This window comes from Pongo abelii, chromosome 19 (genome assembly GCF_028885655.2).
Source record: "Pongo abelii isolate AG06213 chromosome 19, NHGRI_mPonAbe1-v2.0_pri, whole genome shotgun sequence".
In the NCBI taxonomy this organism is placed as follows: domain Eukaryota; kingdom Metazoa; phylum Chordata; class Mammalia; order Primates; family Hominidae; genus Pongo; species Pongo abelii.
In genome coordinates, this window is record NC_072004.2 from 69,455,754 (window position 1) to 69,482,174 (window position 26,421).

Below are 26,421 nucleotides of genomic sequence, written 5' to 3' on the forward strand. Positions count from 1 at the left end.
CACCTTGAGAGCACACTTTGGTGGTGAGGTGCCAAGAATATGTCATGCATGTCCCCTGCTTTCTCTGCCTTGACCACTTCCCCCATTTGTCTGCTAACCATGCTTCTAGATTCTACTCAAGCCTCACCTCCTCCAGGAAGCCTCAGCTGACGTCCCCAGGTTACGGGACTAACCCCTCTTTCAGGTTCCCACAGTACCCAATGCTCCCACAGTACCCAGTGCTCCCACAGCAGAGAGCACATTATGCTGTGCTGAAATAATCTATGGCCCCTACGTAGACTTGTGCCTGGTACATAGGAGGTGCTCAATAAATGTTTGTTCAAGGAAGAAACACAGGAATGAATGATTCTGTAGGAAGGCAGCGGGAAATGCACTATGCTGGGAGGCAGAGACTTAGGCTCTCATCAACTTTGCCATTGGCTCCCCAGGGAACTGGGGTCAGCCACTTGACCTCTGGGCCTGCCCAGTTCCCCTTTCCTTTGATCCACTAACTCCTCATCTGTAGGGTCTTGGGGGATATCTTTTGCCCTACACACACACACACACCCACCCACACACACACTCTCACTCATGTTGGGCCTCAGCACTCAGGTAGTGGACTCAGGAATTTTAGTCCTCCACAGCCACCAGCACAAAAAACAAGAACCGGGGTGGGCACAGTGGCTCATGCCTGTAATCCCAGCACTTTGGGAGGCCAAGGCAGGTGGGTCACCTGAGGTCAGGAACCTGGCCAACATGGTGAAACCCTGTCTCAACTAAAAATACAAAAATTAGCCAGGCGTGGTGGCAGGTGCCTGTAGTCCCAGCTACTCGGGAGGCTGAGGCAGGAGAATCGCTTGAACCTGGGAGGCGGAGGTTGCAGTGAACCGAGATTGCGCCACTGCACTCCAGCCTGGGCGACAAGAGTGAAACTCCATCTCAAAAAAAAAAAAAGAAAAAGAACCAGGAAGGAGGGGAAATAGTTTGAGGGTACTGTGTGAGGCAGGACACAGGTGGTTGCAGTAACTGTCAGAAGTCCACATCCTGCCAGTTGGGGATGGGAGAAATGGGTACACTCACCTACTGACTTTCAGTCTGGGACTGGCAGAATCCCTGATTTTCTCTGACCTGCCCCCACAAGTAGTCTGCCTCCCTGTCCCCAAAGCTGGTTAGCAGGAACGAAGGGGGCATTAGTGGAGCCAGAAGCTCAGCCCCTCCCTCTCCTGAGGTTTTGGGGCACAGTGAGGCCACGAGAGCAGAAAAACAATCGTGTATTTAAGACATTGCACCAGTGGGTCTGGATCTCACCCACCGAGCAACATTGAGCTTCCCATTGCCTTTGGCTCTACTTGTGGAGAGACAGGTAAGTGAAGGGGCTCAGGGCCAGTGTGGAGCTGGGACTGCCCAAGCGGCTCCTGGCTTGGGCATAATACATCAGAGGGCCAAAATCAAAGGATCATCTTTTCTTTTGAGTCAACGACTCAGGGCACAGCTTCTTCAGGTACCCACCCCTTCAACTCCCCTTGCATATCAGCAGCTCCCAGGTGCCTAGGCTGACGACTATGTGGCGAGGACAAAGCAGGCTTGGGAGGCAGCCACAAAGGACAGGACAGTGGTTTTATATATGGCAAAATACTTCTCCTAGGGGAGTACAGACAAATATAGACAGACAGATGGGGGCACAGGACACCAGACAGGGAGGGGGGAAGGGCGGGCAGTGGTGTCTTCTAATCAGTAAGTGGAAGCTGCACCCCACCCCCAGGTGGAGGGTGGGACATTGGCACAGGAGGTGGCGAGACAGGCATGAGGTGCCCATCCCTGAGGCGGGCAGCCGGGCAGGGCCCAGTCCTTGTTGGCACAGTCGGCTCTCTCTGGCCCAGCTGGGATGCTGGGGAGGGGCAGGATTGCTGGGCTACAGGGATGCCAAGGCAGAGGGATGCCCCAGGGGAGAGGGGGTACCAAGGCCTCTCCTGGGGGAAGTGAACATGGGTAACAAACAGAATCACGAGAGGCAAATACAGAGCAGCAACAGCAGCAGCCAAGCCCCCCAGAGGAGATCCGAGGTCCCAAGGCAACCCCTGGGCACCATCCCATGGGTCCTCTCCCCTGGGGCCTCAGGGTGAGGGTGAAGGAGCAGTTTTTTGGTTTAAAATGAGGCGGACCAGAGTGTTCCATGGGCTCCACACCCAGGTGGCACAGGGATGGGGGGCTCAGATGCAGAGGGGCCCCCTCTTCTAATGGCAGCAGGCAAGGGATGTTGGAGGCCAAGCTCATTCCTGGGGTAGGCAAAGGCTGAGGCATGGAGGTGGGGGGTGGGGAGCAGCGTCTCGGCTGCTCACTCCTCAGGGTTCTGGGCCCTGGACGTTGCCATGGCCACAGAGGGTACAGGGTGCTGTATGCTTGCCAGCTTCCACCCAGAACCCTCCCCAAGACAAGCTCCCCATGGGACGTCCATGCTATGGCTTTCACCGACCAGACAATGCTGCCAGGAAGCTGGGAGGAAGGGGCAGGCAGGGTGAGGGACCTTGGATCTGGGGTCTGGGGAAAAGAGCCCCCATGGGAAAGAATCTGTGGCCTCCCTTTCCAGGAAAAGCGCCCAGCCCTTCCCCAGTACTGCAGCTTGGGAGAAGGAGAGCCATCCCACTTAGGACCGTCACTTAGGGCCCCGAGTAGAAAGAGTTAAGGAAGTGCACCTTTTCTCTAGGAGGGTGAGGGAGGAGAGCCCCTTAAGATGGGAGAAAGGGGACACTTCAGAAAGGTGGGTATCCCCCATCCATCCACAACAGGCAGGTAAAAACCGACGGGTGGGGCTTAAGGGCCTCCCAGGAGCTGGGATGATAACACCGAAGAAACCCCAAACTTTGAGCAAAGGCATCTGAAAGGAGGGAGACAGCGCCCCCTGGAGGCGAATACATGTCCGGTGTGAGCCCCTCGCTCCCTCCCCTCCCCTGGGCTCAGAGCCCTTCCTCCCGCCGTGTGGCCTGTGCCTCTCAGCGGATGTAGACGCCTCGTCCCCAGCCCTCCAGCTCATTCTTGTTGCGCCCCAAAACTGGACCCCCGCCCTCAGCGCAGTAGCGGGCCTTATTCCGGCCCCGGTTCCGGTTGTCGGTCAGCTCTTCCTCATAGTCTTCTTCCTCGTCCTCCCAGGATCCCTGTCGGGCTGGGGGGGTGCCGCCCCCCGCAGGGTCTCCAAGCCCTGGCCCCTCTGAGGGGTCAGTCTCCATGTCCACACATGAGTCTCCCAGCTCCGTGTAGGCAGAGTTTCGGCTGCCGGGGGTGTCGGCATCAAAAGTGTCTTGGCGGGACAGTGCCCGTAGCGTGCCTGCCCGGCCTGATGGGTGGCTGCTGGGGTAAAGGCCTGGGGGCTGGCCCAGCTCCCCTGGGTACTCGTGCACGCTGGCGTGCTCCCCGGTGGCCCGTTCCAGTGGCTGGTCCCCGGAAGCAAGGTAGGGTCCCTGGTTAGCAGACGGACAGCACACACCATGCAGATCAGGCAGGGGTGAGAAAAACACAACAAAGCAAGTCAAGTTAGTGACAGCATTAAGAGGTCCGGCCTGGATGAAGAGGGTGCTGGCTCTAGGGGAGGGGCCCCGGGGACAAATGGCTCTGGAGCCCAGCCAGAGGACAGACCTCAGGGCATATGCTCCTCTCTCTGGACAGGGGGCACCCGACCTTCAACAGATGTGAGGACATATGAACTTTCAGGGCAACTATGGCCAACAGCCGTGAGCCATGAGTCACCGCTTCCTCAATGCAGGTCATTAATGCTATCTTGGGGTTAATCATCATCAACAGCTCAGTATTGCCACTCATTAGTGGTTGATTGGGTTAGTCATTACCTTTGGTTTTCCAAATATATTAAAGGGATTTCAGCTCAAACCTGCTGACCCTGGCTTCTTCGACCCACACCAAACCCCAATCTCAGGCTTTGAGAACCCCATGTTTCTCCCACCATTCCCTAGTCAGATGACACCATCTCCAAGGCTGATGGGATTCCTCCCTTGCCCCCAACAAGCACTCAAAGCAGCAAGCTGGGGAAGGCTGCTGGGTGTCCCCCTCCTACTGAAGATGAAGAGGTGGCCCAGTGTCCTCATCACCAAATGTCACGTGGAGGTGGGGCACAAGAGGGGTTCCAGTCCCTCCCCTGCCATGTCAAGCTGTGTGACCCTAAGCAAACAGTTCCCCACTCTGTGGCCTCATTTCTTGGTTGTAATGTGATGGGGGTTAGACCTGAGCAGCAGTTTCCAAACTGTTACCTAGAGATCTGGGGTGGCGTTGGGTGGGGAGGGCACAGAAGTGCTTCAGGGGTCCCCATGGAGGTAGAGGGGAGGCCATTCCCCTGGCTCCCTCAGGGCAGAGCAAGGATGCATTATTTACATCCTCGGCTTCCATATAAGATTCATTGAACAAATGGGCTCTGTTGCTGAAAACAAATTTCAAAGCTACAGTCTAGAATGATTTCATGGGTTTCTTCTGGCTCCTTAGGACCTTATACTTAATGGTGTGCAATCAAGAGGTGGGCTGTGGCTCCCATGGGATGAGGGCAAGGCAGGATGGGTCTCCCATGGGAGGTCCTTTCCTGGACTTTAACTGGGAGAATGGTGGAAGGTTCAGCATCAAGTCATAGAAGATGCCACATTCTTGGTCCCTCTTGAGGGGCCTTGTGGAGTCAGGGCTCCAGGGAGGGAGAGTCCAGGTTTAACGTAGGTTTCCCTGGCTCTGAAGGCCCCTGCTCTGTTGGGTCTAAAAAGGGTGTGGAGTCCAGCGAATCAGTTTATCAGTCTTCCTCGCATGTCCTTCCTAGTCCCTTGTCTTAAAAGCGCTCCCATCAGGCCTCATATCCAGCGGGCAGCAGATGCGGTCCTATGGCACCAGGCCCAGGAAGACAGCACCAGAAGCCCCAGACCCATCAAAAACCACAGACACCAGAAGCTGCCGCTCATCATATTTTTTTACAAAATAAAGCTCTTCCCTTCCTCCTCCATGTTCCCTGCACTCCAGTTCCGACCCCAGAGTGGGAGGGAAGACGGGCAGGGCGCCACGCCCACTACATGGCATGTTCCTGCTCCTGGGGCACCGAACTGCCCCGCTGCGAGGACTCCAGCCCGCCCCAGAAGCCGAGGTTTCTCCTGAGCGAGGTGAGCACCTGTACCTGGAGGTTGGAGACAGGGGCAGGGCTGGCAGCCAGCGCTGCGGTAGCCATGGTGCGGTTCAGCAGCGGATTGGGTGGCGTGCTGCTGGGCGGGTGTGTGGCCTTCCAATAGGCTTCCAAGTACTCCGCCAGGTGCTCGCAGGCATCCTCCAATTGGTTCTCATCCAGGATGATGTCAAACATTTCCTGTGAAGGCGGGGTTAGGGGGCAGGGCTGGGATGAGTGGGGCATGGCCAAGGGGGTTGAGGGTGTGGCCTGGGTGCAGTGGGTAGAGTCAAGGGATTGAAGGACAAGGTTAAAAAGAGGCCTCTGGATGTGGAAGAAGGGAAGGAGAGCTCTCAGATCTACAGATTGGCAGAACTGCAAGAAGTTTTGGCACTCAGTCCAACTCCCTCACTCTAGAGATAAGGCAACCAAGGCTGGGAGACAGGGCTTGACTCTCCACGGAGAAGGGTGCTTCTGGGGCTTGAACCCAGTCTTTGACTGACGGACCTGCGCTCTTCCCGGAAGACCAGTCTGCACCCACGGGCCTGACCCAGGTGTTCCTGGTCACTCTGTCTCTCATGTAGGCCAGAGAAAACCAGGACAACCCAAATGTCCTCCCTCCATTCCCTTCCCCGGGATCTAGGCACTCACAGGGGGGCACTGTGCCAGCTTTTCCGAGGCCGCTATTTGGACGTTGAGGTGTTTGGACTGAGACTTTCCTCGGGACTTGATGAGCCTCTGAAGTACCTGGTTTGGGGATGGAGAAAAGGAAGAGGAGCTAGAGGGACTCAAGCAATGCACCCAGTCAGAGAGGTGGGTCCTGGTTGGATCAGCATGGAGAGCCAGTGTCAGGACCCTTGAATGCTCCATAACTCTCAGCCCTGGGCACCTCTGCAGAAATGACCTCAGCAGCCCTGTGTCTACCCTATGCAATGCTCAGGCTCTCTCCTGGTGTCATGCCAGCCTTCCTTAGGGGCTATATGAAGGGCAGTGATTCTCCTTCTCAACTTCTCTAACCTTGTTTGTAGGCCCGCCCACCCTCCTTTTTTTTTTTTTTTTTTTTTTTTTTTAATTTTAGAGACTGGTTCTCGCTCTTTCACCCAGGCTGAAGTGCGGTGGTGTGAACATAGTTCACTCTACTCTGGGCTCAAGCAAGCCCCAGCCTAGCCTCCTGAGTAACTAGGGCTACAGGCACATGCCATCATACCCCGCTAATTTTTTTTTATTTTTTTGTAGAAACAGGGTCTTATTATGTTGCCCAGGCTGGTCTGAAACTCCTGGCCTCAAGTGATCCACTTGCCTCAGCCTCTCAAAGTGCTGGGATTATAGGCATGAGTCACTGAGCCCAGCCACACCCTCTGTGTTAACAACAGCAACAACAACAGTCTTCCTTTATGGGGCACTTGCTACATACCAGCATTGTTCTGTGCTTTTCACATGATCAATTTAGTCCTGACAACAATCCTGTTAGATAGCTACTGTTATCATTCTCATCTCAACAACAAGAACCATAATTATAATAATGCAAAACCAGAAACTAATCATGAAGAACAATCACACAAATGCACACTGAGGGACAGTCTACAAAATAGCTGTCCTATACTCTGCCTAAATGTCAGTCTCTGGAAAATTCAAGAAAGGCTGAGGAAGCCTTCCAGATTAAAGAAAACTAGGCTGGCTGGGCGCAGTGGCTCACACCTGTAATCCCAGCCCTTTGGGAGGCCGAGGAGGGCAGATCTTGAGGTCAGGAGATCGAGACCATCCTGGCTAACACGGTGAAACCCCATCTCTACTAAAAATACAAAACGTTAGCCGGGTGTGGTGGTGGGCGCCTGTAGTCCCAGCTACTCAGGAGGCTGGGGCAGAAGAATGGAGGCAGAGCTTGCAGTGAGCCGAGATGGTGCCACTGCACTCCAGCTTGGACAACAGAGCAAGACTCTGTCTCAAAAAAAAAAAAAAAAGAAAGAAAGAGGGCCGGGTGCAGTGGCTCATGCCTGTAATCCCAGCACTTTGGGAGGCCAAGGCAGGTGGATCACAAGGTCAGGAGATCCAGACCATCCTGGCCAACATGGTGAAACCCTGTCTCTACTAAAAAAATTAGCTGGGCGTGGTGGCGGGTGCCTGTAGTCCCAGCTACCTGGGAGGCTGAGGCAGGAGAATGGCATGAACCTGGGAGGCAGAGCTTGCAGTGAGCTGAGATCGCCACTGCACTCCAACCTGAGCGACAGAGTGAGACTCTGTCTCAAAAAAAAAAAAAAAGAAAGAAAGAAAGAAAGAAAGAAAACTAGGCTGGGCGCAGTGGCTCACACCTGTAATCCCAATACTTTGGGAGACTGAGGCGGGTGGATCACCTGAGGCCAGGAGTTCAAGACCAGCCTGGCCAACATGGTGAAACCCTGTCTTTATTAAAAAATAATAATAATACAAAAATTAGCTTGGCGTGGTGGCACATGCCTGTAGTCCCAGCTACTCAGGAGGCTGAGGCATGAAAATCACTTGAACTTGGGAAGCAGAGGTTGAGGTGAGCTGAGATCATGCCACTGCACTCCAGCCTGGGCGACAGAACAAGACTCTGTCTAAAAAAAAACAGGCAACACGTGATCCTGGGTTGGTTCCTGGATTGGGGGAAATGTTGCTATGAAGGGCATTCTACACCGGCACAGTGGCTCACGCCTGTAATCCCAGCACTTTGGGAGGCGGGGGGGGGGATGGGGGGTGGGGTGGATCACCTGAGGTCAGGAGTTCGAGACCAGCCAGGCCAACATGGCAAAACTCCGTCTCTACTAAAAATACAAAAATTAGCTGGGTATGGTGGCAGGCGCCTGTAATCCCAGATACTCAGGAGGCTGAGGCAGAACTGCTTGACCTAGGGAGGCAGAGGCTGCAGTCAGCCAAGACCGCATCACTGCACTCCAGCCTGGGCAGCCAGAGTGAGACCCTAGCTCAAAAAAAAAAAAAACAAAAAAACAAAAAAACTAATATGGACTATATTTTAGAAACAATTCTTGAATTTTACAATTGCATCATGGTTGTGTAAGACAATGATGTTGTTCTTAAGAAACACAATATAGGCCAGGCATGGTGGCTCACGCCTATAATCCCAGCACTTTGGGAGGCTGAGACGGGTGGATCATTTGAGGTCAGGAGTTCGAGACCGGCCTGGCCAACATGGTGAAACTCTGTCTCTACTAAAAATACAAAAATTAGCCAGGTGTGGTGGTGGGCGCCTGTAATCCCAGCTACTTGGGAGGCTGAGGCAGGAGAATCACTGTAACCTGGGAGGCAGAGATTGCAGTGAGCCAATATCGTACCACTGCACTCCAGCCTGGGTGACAGACCGAGACTTCATCCCCCCTCCAAAAAAAAGACAGAGAGAAAGATAAAAGTAAATGTTTCAAAATTTGTGAATCTGAAAAAAATTAGACTGTACACTTAATTTATTTTTTATTTTTTAATAGAGACAGGGTCTTGCCATGTTGCCCAGGCTGGTCTCCAACTCCTGAGCTCAAGCGATCCACCTGCCTCAGCCTCCCAAAGTGCTGGGATTACAGGTATAAGCCACCAAGCCTGGCTTATAGACTTTAAGTGGCTGAACTTAATGGTATGGGAATTCTACCTCAATAAAACTGTTAAAAAATTAGTGAATCCTGGTGAAGAATATTCAAAAAATAAGATTTTTTTGATACTATTCTTGCCACACTTCTGTAAATCTGAAATTATTTGAAAATGAAAAACTTTTTACAAAATGGAACAGATATAGTTCTAGGATACCAAGCATTTATTTTTATTTATTTATTTATTTATTTTTGAGACAGAGTCTTGCTCTGTCACCCAGGCTGGAGTGCAGTGATGGGATCTTGGCTCACTGCAACCTCCGCCTCCTGGGTTCAAGCAATTCTTGTGCCTCAGCCTCCTGAGTAGCTGGAATTACAGGTGCCCACCACCATGCCCAGCTAATTTTTTGAATTTTAGTAGAGGCAGGGTTTCACCATGTTGCCCAGGGTGGTCTTGAACTCTTTAACTCAGGCAATCCGCCAGCCTCGGCCTCCCAAGGTGCTGAGATTACAGGTGTGAGCTACCGTGCCTGGCCCAATACCAAACATTTTTCATGGTTAACCCATTTATTTAATCTTCACAAACCCAGTATGCCTATGCTGCAGATGAGGAAACCAAGGCATAGAGATGTTTGGCCACTTGCCAAAGGAACACAGAGCCAGTAAGTGATAGCCCTGGAGTAGAAGGTCCAGGCTGCCTGGTTCCAGAGTCCCTCCTCCTAACCTCAGTGGGGGAAATGGAAGCATTGGTTACTTTCTAGTTCAGTGTTTTTGCATCCATTATCTCATTTGGTCCTTTCAACTCCCCTCAGGAAGTACTTAAATCCCATTATCCCCTTTATCTCATTAGAAACAGAGGACTCAGAAAGGTTAAGTAGGCTGGGCGCGGTGGCTCACGCCTGTAATCCCAGCACTTAGGGAGGATGAGGCAGGAGAAATCACTTGAGGTCAGGAGTTTGAGACCAGCCTGGCCAACATGGTGAAAACCTGTCTCTACTAAAAATACAAAAATTAGCCAGGTGTGGCCGGGCACAGTGGCTCACACCTGTAATCCTAGCACTTTGGGAGGCCGAGGCCGGTGGATCACGAGGTCAGGAGTTCGACACCAACCTGACCAACATGGTGAAACCCCGTCTCTACTAAAAATACAAAAATTAGCCAGGTGTGGTGGCATGCGCCTGTAGTCCCAGCTACTCAGGAGGATGAGGCAGAGGAATCACTTGAACCCAGGAGGCAGAGGTTGCAGTGAGCAAGATCGCACCACTGCACTCCAGCCTGGGTGACAGAGTGAGACTCCTTCTCAAAAAGAAAAAAAAAAAAATAGCCAGGTGTGGTGGTGTGTGCTTGTAATCCTAACCCCAGCTACTCGGGAGACTGAGGCACAAGAATCACTCGAACCTGGGAGGCGGATGCTGTAGTGAGATCGCACCACTGCACTCCAGCCTGGGTGACAGGGCAAAACTTTGTCTCAAAAAAAAAAAAAAAAAAGGTTAAGTAACTGGTCCAGGGAGCTCAGCTCATGGGATGATAATGGTTACCACTATTGGCTGCCCTGACAAATCAGAGAGTAGGCCGGGCGCGGTAGCTCACGCCTGTAATCCCAGCACTTTGGGAAGCTGAGGTGGGCGGATCACGAGGTCAGGAGATCGAGACCATCCTGGCCAACATGGTGAAACCCCATCTCTACTAAAAAATACAAAAAATTAGCCTGGCGTGGTGGTGCGCTCCTGTAGTCCCAGCCACTCAGGAGGCTGAGGCAGGAGAATCGCTTGAACCTGGGAGGTGGAGGTTGCAGTGAGCTAAGATCACGCCACTGCACTCCAGCCTGGTGACAGAGCAAGACTCCGTCTAAAATAAATAAATAAATAAATAAATAAATCAGAGAGTATACTGGGCTCCTTACAGCAATCCTCTCAACAATAACACAAGAGAGGGATTATAACACCACTTTATAGGTGAAGAAATAGAGAATCAGAGGCTAAATAATTCCCCCAAGATTCCAAGTTCAATAAAAAACAACCAACAATAAGAATAAATCAATACGTAAACCAATCAGAGCTAGAATTTCAAGCCCATGCTGTCTTCTAACTTCAAATCCTTCACCTCAACTCTTCCTCCATGTTTCTCAGATCCCCACTGGCATCTAGAAGGGAAAGTTAATGGTGCTGCAATACAAGGAAAAAGTAAGGCGGCCTTTCTACCGATTTCCCCTCTATCAAAGTCCAAATGAGGACACTGCAGCAAAAAGGGCTGATGTCAAGAGAGGAAAGCAGCCTGGGCAACACAGCTAATCCCATCTCTAAAAAATAAAAATATTAGGCAGGCATGGTGGTGGACACCTGTAGTCCCAGCTACTTGGGAGGCCCAGGTGGGTGGATTGCTTTAGCCCAGGAGGTAGAGGCTGCAGTGAACTATGATTGCATCACTGCATTCCAGCCTGGGTGACAGAGTGAGATCCTGACAGAAAGAAGAAGAAGAAGAAGAAGAAGGAAGAAGGAAGAAGGAGGAAGGAGGAAGGAGGAAGGAGGAAGGAGGAAGGAGGAAGGAGGAAGGAGGAAGGAGGAAGGAGGAAGGAGGAAGGAGGAAGGAGGAAGGAGGAAGGAGGAAGGAGGAAGGAGGAAGGAGGAAGGAGGAAGGAGGAAGGAGGAAGGAGGAAGAAGGAGAAGGAGAAGAAGAAGAAGAAGAAGAAGAAGAAGAAGAAGAAGAAGAAGAAGAAGAAAGGAAAGACCTCCCAACTGCCAAGTAGCTGGTGGCACTGGAACAAAAAGCACAGAATTCTTTCAGTCCAAGGGTGGGAGGTCAATCAGAGTGGAGACAGGGGACTGGTCTGCATGACCCTAATAATAGTAAATAATAGCTAACATGTTGTATCAGACCATTTGCTAAGCGCTATACATTCATATGAGGTTGAAACACTTGACAATACGATGGAGCTTTACAGAGAAGGAAACTAAGACTCAGGCAGATTAATTCACATAATTAGCAAGCAGTGGAGCTGGGATTTAAACCCAAGCAGCCCTTTTAAACCACGCTGTCCCGGCCAGGGTCAGGCTCCTGCACCCACCTTGGGAGAGGTGATCTTGATGTAAACAATGATGGGGGCCAGCGAGGTCTTGGACAGCTGGGCTGGGTGATTGATGGTGTCAGCATCCAGAGCGACCAACTGAAGGGTCCGGGCCAGCTCGAAGATTCGCTCGATTTCACTCTGCACCTCAGCTGGGGGCATGGAGCCATATGGATGGGGGAATGTCAGGTGGCCTCCCAGGAAGCAGTGGGTAGAGGGAACGCTCCTGGAGATGGCCCTGCCCACTACCTCCCACACCCCCCACCCCTCCCATGTCCGGCCCAGAAAGGGGGAGTGAAGACAGCAGGAGTGGGCTCACCCAGGCTGGAGCGTGTGTTGGAGCGCTCAATGATGATGTGTTTGCTGGGGTTGTTGAGAACTGAGCGCTTAGCCAGGGAAATATCTGCCGTCACACGAGTGATGGAGATCCTGGGGAATGGGGCAAGAGGGGAGTCAGGGGTCAGGGTGGGCTGGAATGCCCTGCCCACTCCCCAGTTCCAGGCCCGCCTTCTGTTCCTCAGTCAGAGTCCCAGGATTGTGATTCGAGGCATCCTGCCCATCCCCAGCAGCAGAGAGCAACGGCAGGTGCGAGGAGCAGCTCCCAGGATCTTACCTGCCATCAAACCGATGCTTCAAGAAGTCAAATAAAGCTTTCTGCATCATGTCTGTAACCTGGGGGTGGGGGTTTGTGGGGAGGGAGGGAGGAGAAGGCAGGCATTTAAAGCCGCTCAGACTCTGAGTGGCTGGGTATTTGTACCCTCACGTTCCACTTTCTTCTGGACAGGCCTTTACGGCGGGCGGGGGTCTGGGTCTGAGGGGCCTCCACTGGGGTCTCTGGTTCCAAGGTCCCTGTGAGTGGCATCTCTGGGAGGGCTCTTCTGAGGGTTTCTTTGGGGGATGGGGCTCCTCTGAGTGGGTCTTTCCATGGATTGGGCCCCCTGGGGGTTGTCTCTGAAGGTCTATAGCCCTCCTGGGAGGATGCCTTGGGATCTGGGCCCTTCTAGGGGATCTCTCTGGGGTCTGAACATCTTTCTAAGGCCCCTCTGCATCCACTCCCCTCTAGGAAGTCCTACCTCGTAGCCCTTGAGCGACGGTCCCACCAGGATGATGGGCCTCATGGAAGGCACCACGTCATAGGGGGGCACATGCTCTGTCTGGAGGGGGAAGCAGGGAGGGGAAACCCCAGAGTGGAGATGACATTAGATCCTCTCCCCCAGACTCCAGGCTCCCTCATGCAGCCTTCCCCCACCCTGGTCCCAGAGCCCAGATGTGGGGATCAGGGTGGGGGTGGGGAGGGATGGCCAGGGAGAACCAGGAAGGGTGGGGGAAATGGGGGACAGATGTGGGAATGGGTGTTAGAAGGTCCCCCTAGCTCATCCCAGGGAGTGGGGAGGAGGACACAGAAAGCTGTGATACTCACCGACTTCTGCTTCTGTTTGGCTGGGTCCAGAGATTGCCAAGAGAGGGAAGGGGGAGGAGAGAGGGAAGGGGACCCAGGCAGGGGCAGAGGGCAAGGCAGGAGCCAGGACAAGAGAGGGAGGGAGAGCCGGGCAGACGAGGAGAGATAACAGGGCATGCGTGTTAGTGACAGACAGAGCCAGAGACGGGGAACGGGACCCCACACCAAGGGGGAGCCAGAGGTGGCCCTGGATCAGGGCTGGGAGCAGGACTGACAGTCAGTCCAGTGGATGTGGGAATATTCAGACATATCCTGCCCTCTTCGGGGTCTTGGAAAAGAGCTGGAGAGGGTGACAGCCCCTACCTTGGTGCCCATCTCCTGCCCCCAGTGCATGCCAACCTGCCCATTTTAGGGGTTCCCTTAACTGTCTTGTTTTGCAGCCAGCAGCCCCCCCACCCACTATGTGCCCACCCAGAGAGTCAAAAAAGGTCAAAGAAGGAATGCCATCCCATGCCCTGCTTCACATGCCAGGGTAGACACCAACACCAGAGCAGGTCCCTGGGAGTGAGGGGAGAGGTCAGGGTTCATGACCACCAAACCCTGCTGCCCCAGGTGTGGGGGCAACCTTCCAAGGGCAAGATCTCCTTCCTGGAGATCGGGCCAGGGTGGAGTTGTGTGTGGAGGGGGATGTGCCCACACTACCCTTCCCTCCACCTCAGCAGGAAGCCCTGATGCCCACAGAACAGGTTGGTACCACATCTGAATCCATTACAGCCCCCTTCCCTCCACCAAAGTGCTGGCCCTGACTCCCCCACCTCTTGCAAGAACACAGCAAGAATTACCTTCTTAAAGAAGGGGATGCGTTTGCCATGGGGTGGCGGGGTGGTGACACTGCTAACACTAGTCTTGGCAGAGCCACTCTGCTCACCAAGCTCGGCCTCTTCCTCTTCTAACTCTAGGGGATCTAGTTCAAAGGCTAAGTTAGTCATTTCATTACCTGGACCGGAGAGTCAGGAGAGAGGGAGAAGGGAGGCGAGGTGGGGAGAAGGAGTGAGATGAACGTGGAGACACAAGTACAGAACGCAGGGATGGGGATGGGGAAAAAAGAAAGAAGAAGAGGTGAATGGAACAGGGCTGGGAGAAATGAATGGGGGCAGGGCAAGGGAATCAGGCAGAGAGATGGAGCTACCAAAGAAAAGGGAGAGGAGAGACATGACAGGCCCAGCTCGAGGGGTATCCTACTCTTCATGGAGGGGGAACCACTGCATGTGCTTGGGGGACTCAAGATTGGGGTGTTTCCTACTGCAGGGAAAGGAGGATTCAGGGAGTGATGAGACCACCCCACCCAGGAGCTTCTCCCCAAACCCCTGCATGGCGATGGCTCTTACCACTGGCAGGGGGTGTGGGGCGGCGGGTGCCGGTCACCACATCTCCCAGACTGGAACTGGAGTTATCGCCTGATTTGCTGTGTGGGCAGAGGCAAATCAAGCTTGTGAGCAAAGAGGTGGGCGTGGGGGGATCTCATCCTCTCACATGCGGCACCCCCGGAGGTGCTCCAGCCCCACTGGTGATGCCACAGGCAGCTCTGTGCCCTCAGGGCCAGGGGCAACCATTGAGGCCTAGTCCAGGCTGTATGGCCTCTCCTGGGGTTGGCAGCATCCCCTTCCCCTGCCCCATCCAGACACCTGGAGCTGAGGCGGTTCTGGCGCAGCTTCTGTTCCTGCAGCAGGCGAAGGCTGTCCAGTTTGACGGGGCTGGGAATGAAGCCAACCTCACAGCCCTCCTTCACCAGCCGTCCGATCCACCAGTCATTATTGTATTTCTGCAAAGAATATGGCAGGTGGGTGAAAAGAGCAAGAGGGAAACTGCAGGGGCAAGGTAGCCGTCACTCTCTAGGGGAAACGCCCAGACTCACCTCCCAGCCCAGGGGTGGCACCCTCAAAAATCCCCAGCCCTGGCTCCAGCCTCTGAGTGGAGCTGCCAATTCTCAGGACAACTCCAGGACCAGCATCCTTTCTGGCCATGGACCACCCTGCCACCAGCCCAATGCAATTTTGAGAGTCCTTCTTGTCCCCATGTGCCCACCCTACTCTACAAAGGCCGCTGGAATAAATGGGGATACCTACATGTCCCTGGCACACCGCCAAGCCAGTTCAGACCCCCTAACAAACCCTCCCAACAACCTTCTGACCTAAGCATTACCACCTCATTTTTCCAGTAGAAAATTCAGAGGCTCAGAGAGGTGGAGAGATTTGTCTAAGGTCACACAGCAGATTCAGCCTGGCTCTGCTTGGCTCAGAAGCCTTTTGTCCACTAGCACTCTGGCTGCCTGTCTCCTGGCACCCACTTCCCTACCCTCCCTCCAGATACCCACCTCCTTGATGTGCAGGAAGTCTTTGGGCTCGAAGGTGATGGCCACTCCCTGCACAGGCACCTCATCCCCTGGAGACGGATTGTAGCCGACATTTGTCCGCACGGCAAATGCCACTGGCTTGGTCTAGAGGAGGCACACAGGGGAGGATGGCAACTAGAGGGCAAACCACAATGTAATGTACAACTTCCTGACAGTAGTGGTGGTTACTTGGATGTTTGCTTTGTAATTGTTCCTTGAAATGTATATGGACATGGGCAGGGTGTGGTGGCTCACACCTGTATTCCCAGCACGTTGGGAGGCCAAGGTAGGTGGATCATCTGAGGTCAGGAGTCTGAGACCAGCCTGAACAACATGGTGAAACCCCGTCTCTACTGAAAATACAAAATTAGCCAGGCGTGGTGGTGGGTGCCTATAATCCCAGCTACTTGGGAGGCCGAGGCAGGAGAGTTGCTTGAACCTGGAAGGTGGAAGTTGCAGTGAGCCGAGATTGTCACTGCACTCAAGCCTGGGCAAAGACTCCATTTCAAAACAACAACAACAACAACAAAATGTATACTGACACTTTGGGAGGCCAAGGCAGGTGGATCACTTGAGACCAGGAGTTTGAGACCAGCCCGGCCAACATGGTGAAACTCTGTCTCTACTAAAAATACAAAAAAATTAGCTGGGCATGGTGGCACACACCTGTAATCCCAGCTACTCAGGGGGCTGAGGCATGAGAATCATTTGAACTCAGGAAGCAGAAGTTGCAGTGAGCTGAGAAGGCACCACTGCACTCCAGCCTGGATGACAGAGCAAGACTCTTGTCTAAAAAAAAAAAAAAAAAGGCTGGGTGCGGTGGCTCACGTCTGTAATCCCAGCATTTTGGGAGGCAGAGGCAGGTGGATTCATGAAGTCAGGAGTTCAAGACCAGCCTGGCCAAGATGGTGAAACCCTGTCGCTACTGAAAATACAAAAATTAGCTGGGCGCAATGGCAGATGCCTGTAATCCCAGTTACTTGGGAGGCTGAGGCAGGAGAATTACTTCAACCAGGGCAGCAGAGTTGCAGTGAGCCGAGATCATGCCACTATACTCCAGCATGGATGACGGAGTGAGACTCCGTCAAAAAAAAAAAAAAAATGTATACTGAATTGGCTTGTATGGTTTTCTCCATGTATATTAACTTTTACAGTAAAAAACAAGAAAGCAAAACGTGGAATTCAGCCCTCTCAGGGTGGAGGCGGGGCACTCAGGAATGAAAAAGGTTGGGGGTGGGGAAGCCCACAATGATACCCAGAAAAAATAATAATAATAGCAGGCCGGGCACGGTGGCTCACTGCTGTAATCCCAGCACTTTGGGAGGGCAAGGCGGGTGGATCACTTGAGGTCAAAAGTTCGAGACCAGCCAAGACTAACATAGTGAAACTCTGTCTCTACTAAAAATACAAAATTAGCATGGCGTGGTGGCACATGCCTGTAATCTTGGCTACTTGGGAGGCTGAGGCAGGAGAAACACTTGAACCTGGGAGGTGGAGGTTGCAGTGAGCTGAGATGGTGCCATTGCACTCCAGCCTGGGCAACAAGAGCGAAACTCCATCTCAAAAACAAAACAAAATAAATAAATTAAATAACAGTTATAGGCCGGGCGCAGTGGCTCATGCCTGTAATCCCAGCACTTTGAAAGGCTAAGGCGGGTGGATCATAAAGTCAGGAGTTCGAGACCAGCCTGACCAACATGGTGAAACCCTGTCTCTACTAAAAATACAAAAATTAGCTGGGCATGGTGGTGCGCACCTGTAATCCCAGCTACTCAGGAGGCTGAGGCAGGAGAATCACTTGAATCTAGGAGGCGGAGGTTGCAGCGAGCCAAGATCGTGCCATTGCACTCCAGCTTGGGCGATGGAGCGAGACTCTGTCTCAAAATAAAATAAAATACTACTACTAATAATAATAATAGCAGCCAGGCACAGTGGCTCACACCTGTAATCCCAATACTGGCTTGAGGGAAGGAGTCTGAGACCAGCCTGAGCAATATAGGGAGATCCTGTCTGTTTTGTTTTGTTTTGTTTTGAGACGGAGTTTCGCTCTTGTTGCCCAGGGTGGAATGCAATGGCGCAATCTCAGCTCACCACAACCTCTGCCTCCTTGGTTCAAGCGATTCTCCTACCTCAGCCTCCCAAGTAGCTGGGATTACAGGCATGCGCCATCACACCTGGCTAGTTTTGTATTTTTAGTAGAGATGGGGTTTCACCATGTTGGTCAGGCTGGTCTCAAACGCCCAACCTCAGGTGATCCACCCATCTCAGCCTCCCAAAGTGCCGGGATTACAGGCGTGAGCCACCGCACTCAGCCGGCTCTGTCTGTTTTTAAAAAATAAAAGGGGAAGCTGGGCACAGTGGCTTACGCCTGTAATCCTAGCACTTTGGGAGGCCAAGGCAGGCAGATCACGAGGTCAGGAGTTCTGAGACCAGCCTGGCCAACACGGTGAAACCCCATGTCTACTAAAAATACAAAAAAAAATTAGCCAGGCATGGTGGCGGGTGCCTATAATCCCAGCTACTTGGGAGGCTGAGGCAAGGAGAATCGCTTGAACCTGGAAGGCAGAGGCTGCAGTGAGCCGAGATCACACCACTGTACCCCAGCCTGGGCGGCAGTGTGAGACTCCATCTCAAAAATAAATAAATAAATAAAAGGGGCTGGGCATAGTGGCTCATGCCTGTAATCCTAGCACTTTGGGAGGCTGAGGTAGGAGGATCACTTGCACCCAGGAGTTCAACACCAGCCTGGGCAACATAGCAAGATCCCATCTCTACAAAAAATAAAAAATCAGCCAGGTGTGGTGGTATGCCTCTATAGTTCCAGGTACTCAGGAGGCTGAGATGGGAGGTCAAGGCTCCAGTGAGCCGTGATCACGCCGCTACATTCAGCCTGAGTGACAGAGAGAGACCCTGTCTCATAAAAAATAATAAATATTTAAATTTATTTATTATTATGTTTTTTGAGACAGAGTCTCGCTCTGTCACCCAGGCCGGAGTGCAGTGGTGCGATCTCGGCTCACTCCAGCCTCCGCCTCCTTAGTTCAAGCGATTCTGGTGCCTCAGCCTCCCAAGTAACTGGGATTACAGGCGTACGCCACCACACCCAGCTAAGTTTTGTATTTTTAGTAAAGACGGGGTTTCACCACGTTGCCCAAGCTGGTCTCGAACTCCTGACCTCAAGTGATCCGCCCAACCCGGCCTCCCAAAGTGCTGGGATTACAAGCGTGAGCCACCGCACCTGGCCTAAAATTAAATTTAAGAAAACAATAATGACAGTAATGACCATTTAGTGTTCCAGGTACCATGTTACATACTTCACACATATTCTCTCATTTATATTCATCACAAAAATAAAAAATCCTCTGAAGTTAAGTGGTATTATTATCTTCCTTTTAATGTGACTTTCCTAAGATCACACAGCTACTAAGAGTCAGGACCAGGCCAGGCACGGTGGCTCATGTCTGTAATCCCAGCACTTTGGGAGGCTGACGGGGGCGGATCACAAGGTCAGGAGATCGAGACCATTCTGGCTAACACGGTGAAACCCCGTCTCTACTAAAAATACAAAAAATTAGCCAGGTGTGGCAGCTGGCGCCTGTAGTCCTAGCTACTTGGGAGGCTGAGGCAGGAGAATGGCGTGAACCCAGGAGGCGGAGCTTGCAGTGAGCCGAGATCATACCACTGCACTCCAGCCTGGGTGACAGAGCGAGACTCTGTCTCAAAAAAAAAAAAAAGAGTCAGGACCAGAGCCTATAATTCCAGCACTTTGGAAGGCTGAGGCTGGCTGATCTGAGCCACCTGAGATCGGGAGTTCAAGATCAGCCTGACCAACATGGAGAAACTCCATCTCTACTAAAAATACAAAATTAGCCGGGCATGGTGGAGCATGCCTGTAATCCCAGCTACTCAGGAGGCTGAGGCAGGAGAATCGCTTGAATCCGGGAAGTGGAGGTTGCAGTGTGCCAAGATCGCGCCATTGCACTCTAGCCTGGGCAACAAGAGCGAAACTCTGTCTCAAAAAAAAAAAAAAAGAGTCAGGACCAGGATTCCAGCCCAGGAAGTTTGATTCCAGGAAGATGTGGAGATTTTAGCACTGGCCAGGTGCAGTGGCTCACGCCTGTAATCCCAGTACTTTGGGAGGCCAAGGCGGGCAGATCACTTGAGGTCAGGAGTTTGAGACTAGGCTGGCCAACATGGTGAAACACCGTTTCTACTAAAAATACAAAAATTAGCCAGGCGTGGTGGTGCGCACCTGTAATCCCAGCTATTCGGGAGGCTAAGGCAGGAGAATCACTTGAACTCGGGAGGCGGAGGTTACAGTGAGCTGAGATCGCGCCACTGCATTCCAGCCTGGGTGACAGAGCAAGACTGCGTCTCAAAAAAAAAAAAAAAAAAAGAAATGTTTAGCACTTATCAAGCCCTTATTATGTGTGGAAACAGTATAATAACAGGCACTTATTATACTTATTATACTGTATAAGCAGGCAGGTATTATAGCCCACATTGTGCAGGTGAAGGACGGAGGCGCAAGGTTCAGGGGTACTAGGAAGTGGCTGGGTCAAGACTTGGCCCTGGGTCTGTCTGGGCTCTCTCTGCGGCCCAGGACTGGGGGAAATCATGCCAGCACAGCCCCTCCCCACATCCTTCTCACCTTGGCCTTCTCGAGCTGCGCTAATGCCTGGCGCTCTGCTTCCTTCCTTAAGGCTTCCCGGTCCTCCTCCAGAGATACATCAGAGTCTGATGGACGGCTGGTGTAGGACTCTGCTGAGCCCTGAAAATAGAGAGAGCCAGATCAGGGCCATTGCTGCCCCTCCCAGCTCCTGGGCCCAGGAAGGCATGGAGGTGCGACCCATCATGGATGCCTCAAGCCCCAGCCAGCCCAGCATGACACAAGGGCTAAGAGAAGGTGGTATTAGGTGGAAGGGACCAGGAGCTGAGATTTCTCAGGCCCCTGGGGAAAGTGTGGCCCTAGTGAGGGTGACAGCAGCAAGCAGGAGATGAAGGCAGGCCCAAGGACAGCTGCTTGGGGCCCAGGGAGGGGTGGGAACCTGATAGGGGCACAAGGCAAGGGAGGAATGCCAGGGACGAGTCTCTACTCCCACTGCTCCTTCCCTCCCCTGCCCCCAGCACCCGCTGAGATAGACTCAGCTGAGGTCCAGTGGCATCCATTCCAGGGACTGCAGCCACCAGCTTCGGCCTGAGCTCTCTGCACTATCAGCCGCGGACGGCCTGCTCCGCAGGATAGGGTCACCACAGATTTTGCCAGCTTCTGTTCAAGGGTAGAGGGAGATAGACTCCTACCTCCCCTGCTCCTCTAGCTGGTACTGTCAGAATCAAACTTCACTACTTACAGCCTCAGTCCTCAGGCTCTCCTAGGACACAAGAGAACCCAAGAGTTCCAGGCTGGTACAGACCAAAGAGGCAAGTTAAGAGCAGGATATGGGACAGGGCTTTCCCTGAAATGAGGGCTGCTGGGTGCCAGACAGCTGGCTTTGACCACAATGACCAACCCAGAGCACAAGGGACTCCTTTAGGGATGCACACATATGTGTAAGACACATGTTGCCCATACAGACCTGGTAGTGGGAATGCACGTGCTTATTCATGTGTGTGCGTGGATGTGCAAGTACAAATGTGTGGAGGAGGGTGTGCTCTATAGTTGGCTGCATATGACTGTGTGCGTACAGCCACATGTGAGTGGACTGGGGGGGAGCTCCCAGACATCTGTGACCCTGAGGTTGGGGGACACGCGAGGGCAGGAGGCAGGAGGTGTGGATTTGTGTGACTATGCAGAGGTGGTGTTGGACAAGGCATAGGAGGTTATGTGGCAAAAGAGGAGGACTGCAGAGATGTAGGGGTTCTTTCCTGAGGGCAGAAAAGGGTCACTTGGCCAGGAAGGTCCATGGGTTTGGCATGGAGGGGACCTGGGAAAGACAGAAGACAAAGTCCCACCTCTCCCCAGGGGCCTCAGGTCATTAACTGGTGCAGCTGCCCATCTCTTTCCCAGCCAAATAATGAAAATGGGAGACCCGCGTGGGAAGGGTTGGGGTGGAGCGGGGGTCACTAATAGAAGTGGAGAAAAAGGCAAGAAGGAGAGAAGGAGAGAAAACCAGCGTATCTCCCACTCTCCACCCTGATGGGAGCATGCAGAGTCAAAGAGCCAGGGAAACAGACAGGGAGACAGACTAGCAGAGAGGCACTCGCCAACCCCAACACACACGCGGGCATGCGCGTGCACACACACTCACTCACCAACCCCAGCACACATGCAGGCATACACGCGCACACACTCACCGACCCCAGCACCCACGCAGGCACGCGCACGCACACACACACACACACACACACACAGTTACATGCACACACACAGACACACATGCAGACGCACATGTGCGGGCAGACACACACACACATATGCAGACACACAGGTGCACACAGACACACATGTAGGCATGCGCACACATACACACACATATGCAGACACATGCATGCACATACACACGCACACATCAGAAATGGCAGAAGACAGGAAACAGTGAGGAGGCATGGAGACAGGCTGCAGTAAAGGCTGCCCTCCGCCAGCTTTCCTGAGAGGCTGTTCTACCCGCCACCACCCCACTCCATCCCCAGCTCACCACCACCAGGGTCCGGCTGGGCGCCTCCATCCCGGCGCCCTCAGTGCCTGGCCCTGCTGGCCTAGGGGGTGGCCCAAACTGCCCGTTCCCTTGGGGGCTCAGGTTACAAGCAGAGTTGCTACATGTGCAAACTGCTAGGGTATATTTAGCTCAGAGATGTGGCAAGGACTGCCCCCCCACCACTCCCCACCACCTACCGGGGATCAGAGCTGGGGAGCTAAAAGGAGGAAGAATTGGAGGCTGGGGTCTGACTCCCTGGGTTGGCAAACACTGAAGGAGCCAAGGTCCTTTTCTGCCAAGAGGGGCAATAAAAGCACAGCGTCATTCTTCCTAGCCCTGGCCATGTCCTGCAACAGGAGGGATGAGGGAGTGATTGAAGAAAAGACTTCCTATCTGTTCCTATACTTAGAAAAGGCTAGAATGAAGCCTCCCCTTCCTGAACCTCCCAAGTCAGACTGAGGCTCACATGTGCCAAGTGCTGTAGAGACAGAAGAAACGGAAAGAAGGGCCTCACTCTAATTAGTGGTGGATCTGCCTGGCATTGCCCTCGCTCCTGGCCCAAGGTGGAAGGGAGGGGCTCATCTCCAGAGGACCCCTTCTCTGTGCTGTCTTCTGCCCTCGAATGCCCTGCCCATTTCCTCTTCAATGCACGCCTTTTCCTTGTCTAATCCCAAGCCCCTCTTGCCTTTTTTGGGTACCAGGCTTTGGTGAGATGCTAAGTAGTCATAGCAACCACATGCCTCTCTCGGTCCCTCACCCTGAGCCTAAGATGGCCCAGGGTTGACAGAGAGATGAGAGCAGCCGCTTACTGACTGAGCACAGAAGACCCCAGAAAGCTATTCTCAGTTACACCCTTTCAGGCAGGGGTGCTGGGCTACCGTCTTCTCTATTATAAAATCAACAGCCTCATGCCTCAACCACCCCCACCCCCGTCACCATCACCCTTTCTCTGTGCTTCTTAGACAGTCATGTCTCGAGGTGAGGAGCATGTTTCCCTGGCCAGGACCTCACCAGGACTACAGGGACCCAAACATCCTTGCTCTGCTTTTCCTAGGACCTGCCTCCACCCCACCCTGTCACAGATTCTGGGGGAGGACATGGAAGCAGACAGCCGGCAGGGGGAGTGGGTGACAGCCCGAAGCAAGCTACAGGGAGGCAGGCCAGGCTGTCCCTGAATGAGATGACGCAGGCCAGCAGGCAGCAGGGGAGGGTGCCTGGTGCTGGGGGAAGGGCCGGGCAGGGGCGGGGGCTGAGCGAGTAGGTGCCGCTGACAGCACATCCAGGAGAGGTCATGGGGTGTCAGGGTGATGGGGTGGCTCCAGGCAGGTGACAAATGGCACAGGGAAGGGTGCCTGGAGAATACCGCAGACCTGGCTCACCAATGCTGGTCTCCACCAACCAGCCACCTCCCTCCTCTCCGCCCAGCCTCCCCATTACCTGGCGGACAAAGCTGTTGGATGTGGTATCCGAGGACGTGCTCCCATCTGACCGTTTGAATCGCCCTTTCCTCTTGCTGTATTTGCCCTGAAGAGGCCAGGAAAGGAACAAGAGTAGAATCAGAAGGGCCCTTTCCCAACCCTCATCTTGCCAGCCCCAGAGCTACAGCCAAGCTTGGGAACAGCACTCCCAGCCCCACCCCCACTCCCCTGCACCTTCCTCCTGAGGTGGTAGGACCCAAGGGGAGGGAGGGTCTCCCATCCTCATGGAGAGGGCCCAGAGCACAGCCAGGAGTGGGGACCAGTGCAAGAGAGCCCTAGAATGCCCACACGGAAACCCCCAAACCAAGCCAGAGAGGCTGGGAAGGGGGGAGGCGCGGAGAAGCTGGAGGCTCATTAGGCAGCAGAGCTAATTAAGATGCTGGGCAGGCTGCAGAGGCCTCCGAGGAAGGGAGAGGCAGCCGGCAGTGCTGGGTGTTGGGTGGGGAGAGCGGGAAAGTCCCCCTCACTCCCCCTCCGCAGGAGCAGAGCAGGGCTGTTTGTGTTGGTGGCCCCCAGAGAGGAGGAACTGCCAACCCAGGGCCCAGCCTGGCTTCTCCTCCGTGCCCAACTCTTCCCTTCGCTATTCACAGAGTAGGGAGGGGATGACAGCTCTCTTGGAGACTCAGAGCCAGATTTCTGGGGAGGGAGCAGGGACATGGAACTGTATTTGGAGAGTAAACATCCAGCCCAATCCCTGGCACCATGGGGGCAGATTTTGCTCCCCACTCTCATTCCTTGCCCAGACAGGACTTTTTCTCAGCTCCCTCTCACAATCACAGTAGCTACAATCCTCCCCAAGGGGGCAAGAGGGATCAAGCTTCTACCCTGTGGCCCCCAGCTGCCACTGCCCATGCCCCATGCCCATGGTACCCATCAGGCTACGTCAATCTAAATGTCCCTCGGCCCCGCACCACATAAGCCTAGGACACAGCCCCACAGATCCCTAGGGGGTAAGCTGGCTCAGTCTCAGAGACCGGGTGGAGGAAATACTGCCTGACCATTCAGGAAGCCACACGTTCAGGTTAAGGGCGTCAGGTATTTCCAGTCCTCCTGTAAGAAGAGCTGCTTCTGGCCCTCCCCAGCTCGTACCCACACACACTTGGCCTCAGCCCAGTTCAGAATGGGGAGAGTGAGTGAGGGCTCAGACTTCCAAGTCCCTGCCCTCCGTCTCTATCCTAGACTTTCTTTGGCCAAAGAACCTGGAGGGGCCATGACCAGACTGGGGGCTTTGGCTGCTGGGATCAGGGTACAAGAAAGAGGATGGAAAATGGGAGAGGAGGGCCCCTGGGGACCCTTCCAAGATCCTCCCCTCCCCGCCCTTCTCTCAAACCAGACATATACCCCAACTCTAGTTTTGATGCTCCCTACAAACCTAGGAGGATCCCCCAGTGAATCCCAGACACCACCCTCCCCCGCACTGCCAGGCTGGGCAAAGGGAGTGGCACTCAGAGGGACAGGGGACAGCTGAAAGGAAGGCCCCAGTCAGCTGCCTCCCAGGCTCAAAGGGGCCTGGGGTGGAGGAAGGTATTTTTAGGTCTGACTTGACCCCTCTACATACCCATCAGTCACATTATCATGGTGGTTACAGCTGGTGGCCACAGTAACAGAAGAGTTAATGCTATCCTTGGAGGACAGTCCCAAAGAAATCCCCTGGCGCGACCATCCCAGAGCCTGCTGGTCACCCCATGGGAACCCACCGTGCCCAAGAATGCCACTTCCTGGGGGTAACCAGGGGTGTAGGAAAAGTGTGCGGGTGGGGATGGAGAAGTAGACCCCTCCCCCAGGTAAAACAGCTTTTCCCCCTCCCGTGAGTTGGCATCCATCCAACTTTCCAAACTTTGGAGGCGTTTTTGGGGCGGGGGTGGGGGTGGGGTAAGTCAACGTGGGTGTGGGGGGAGGGGAGCAGGTCCGACATAGACATGGAGCCTAGGTGGCTGGGAGGGGACCTCGCCCGGGGTTGGCCCTTTCCCTACCCTCGAGAACCAGTGTCTGCGGCTTTGAAGGCCTGTTGGCATTTGGCACCGCCCTCTGACCATCGCCTCGGCCACCTCTTCGTGCCACCCCCGCCCCACCCACACCCGCCTGGCGCCCCCGAGCGTGCTCTGCGTCGCCCCCCTTGCCTGGCTCGCTTTCTAGCCTCCTGCAACCTCCCCTTCTCAAGGCCCAGATACCCCCTCCACCAGCACCCCCACGCTCAGCCCACTGAAGCTGGTGCCCAAGCGGCAGGAACCTTGACGCGGGGGAGATAAGGAGGCGAGGGTGACAGGCAGCCCACCCGCCCCCTCCCCGCTCCGCAGCATCGCCACCCAGCCCCAGGCCCAGCGCCCATCAATCACAACCTGCAAGGATGGGGGGCGCGCAGGCATCCCTGTCTCTTCCGCGCCCGGCATATAACCCCTTCTTCTCCCGCGCCTCTCGAGCCGACCTCAACACGGTCCGCGGGAGCGGCCCCCTCCCGTTGGGCCGGGCCACCACGCCTCACCTGCGGGCTGGGGTCGAAGACCTCCATGGGGATCTCCTGGGAGGGTGGGTAAGGGCCCCGGGACATGCTGGTCTTCTGGACCATGGAGAGGATCCTCCCCTCCCGCCGCCGGCCCGGCCCAGCCGGGCGCCCTCAGCGCCTGGGAGAGGCCGTGGGAGCCGAAAGCAGCGCGGCGCAGCCAGCACCCGGTCCAGCCACCCAGCTCGGCCTTCGGCTGCCTCCTTCCTGCCTTGCCTCGCTCCTCCCGCTCTCTCCACTGCCGCCGCCGCCTCCCCCGTAGGCTCAGCATCTCCCCGCGCCC

At 54.2% G+C, this 26,421-nt stretch overlaps 1 protein-coding gene and 1 long non-coding RNA gene across 4 annotated transcripts; one reads left to right on the top strand and one right to left on the bottom strand.

Annotated features, from left to right (window-relative positions):
* Positions 1–1,577: 1,577 nt before the first annotated feature.
* On the bottom strand, positions 1,578–26,399 carry CACNB1 (calcium voltage-gated channel auxiliary subunit beta 1). 3 transcript variants are annotated; one of them, XM_054546334.2, is made up of 14 exons: positions 26,121–26,399; positions 23,598–23,684; positions 20,177–20,296; positions 15,508–15,630; positions 14,819–14,955; positions 14,522–14,598; positions 13,155–13,174; positions 12,808–12,888; positions 12,348–12,406; positions 12,054–12,163; positions 11,735–11,886; positions 5,768–5,863; positions 5,132–5,317; positions 1,578–3,434 (listed from the first exon to the last, which is right to left on the bottom strand). In XM_054546334.2, the coding sequence occupies exons 1-14, from the start codon at positions 26,202–26,204 to the stop codon at positions 2,970–2,972; spliced, it is 1,797 nt and encodes a 598-aa protein (XP_054402309.1). In that variant the 5' UTR covers positions 26,205–26,399; the 3' UTR covers positions 1,578–2,969. The 3 variants fall into 3 exon arrangements, with proteins under 3 accessions (XP_054402309.1, XP_063574244.1, XP_024090841.2); XM_063718174.1 differs by lacking the exon at positions 13,155–13,174 and adding an exon at positions 13,976–14,130; XM_024235073.2 differs by lacking the exons at positions 1,578–3,434; positions 13,155–13,174 and adding an exon at positions 13,976–14,130 and having other exon boundaries at positions 5,027–5,317.
* LOC129054929 (uncharacterized) lies at positions 2,367–12,398 on the top strand. Its single transcript, XR_008519554.2, has 4 exons — positions 2,367–2,494; positions 3,640–3,736; positions 4,981–5,117; positions 12,256–12,398. It is a non-coding gene; the product is annotated as an uncharacterized LOC129054929 (long non-coding RNA).
* Positions 26,400–26,421: the final 22 nt, after the last annotated feature.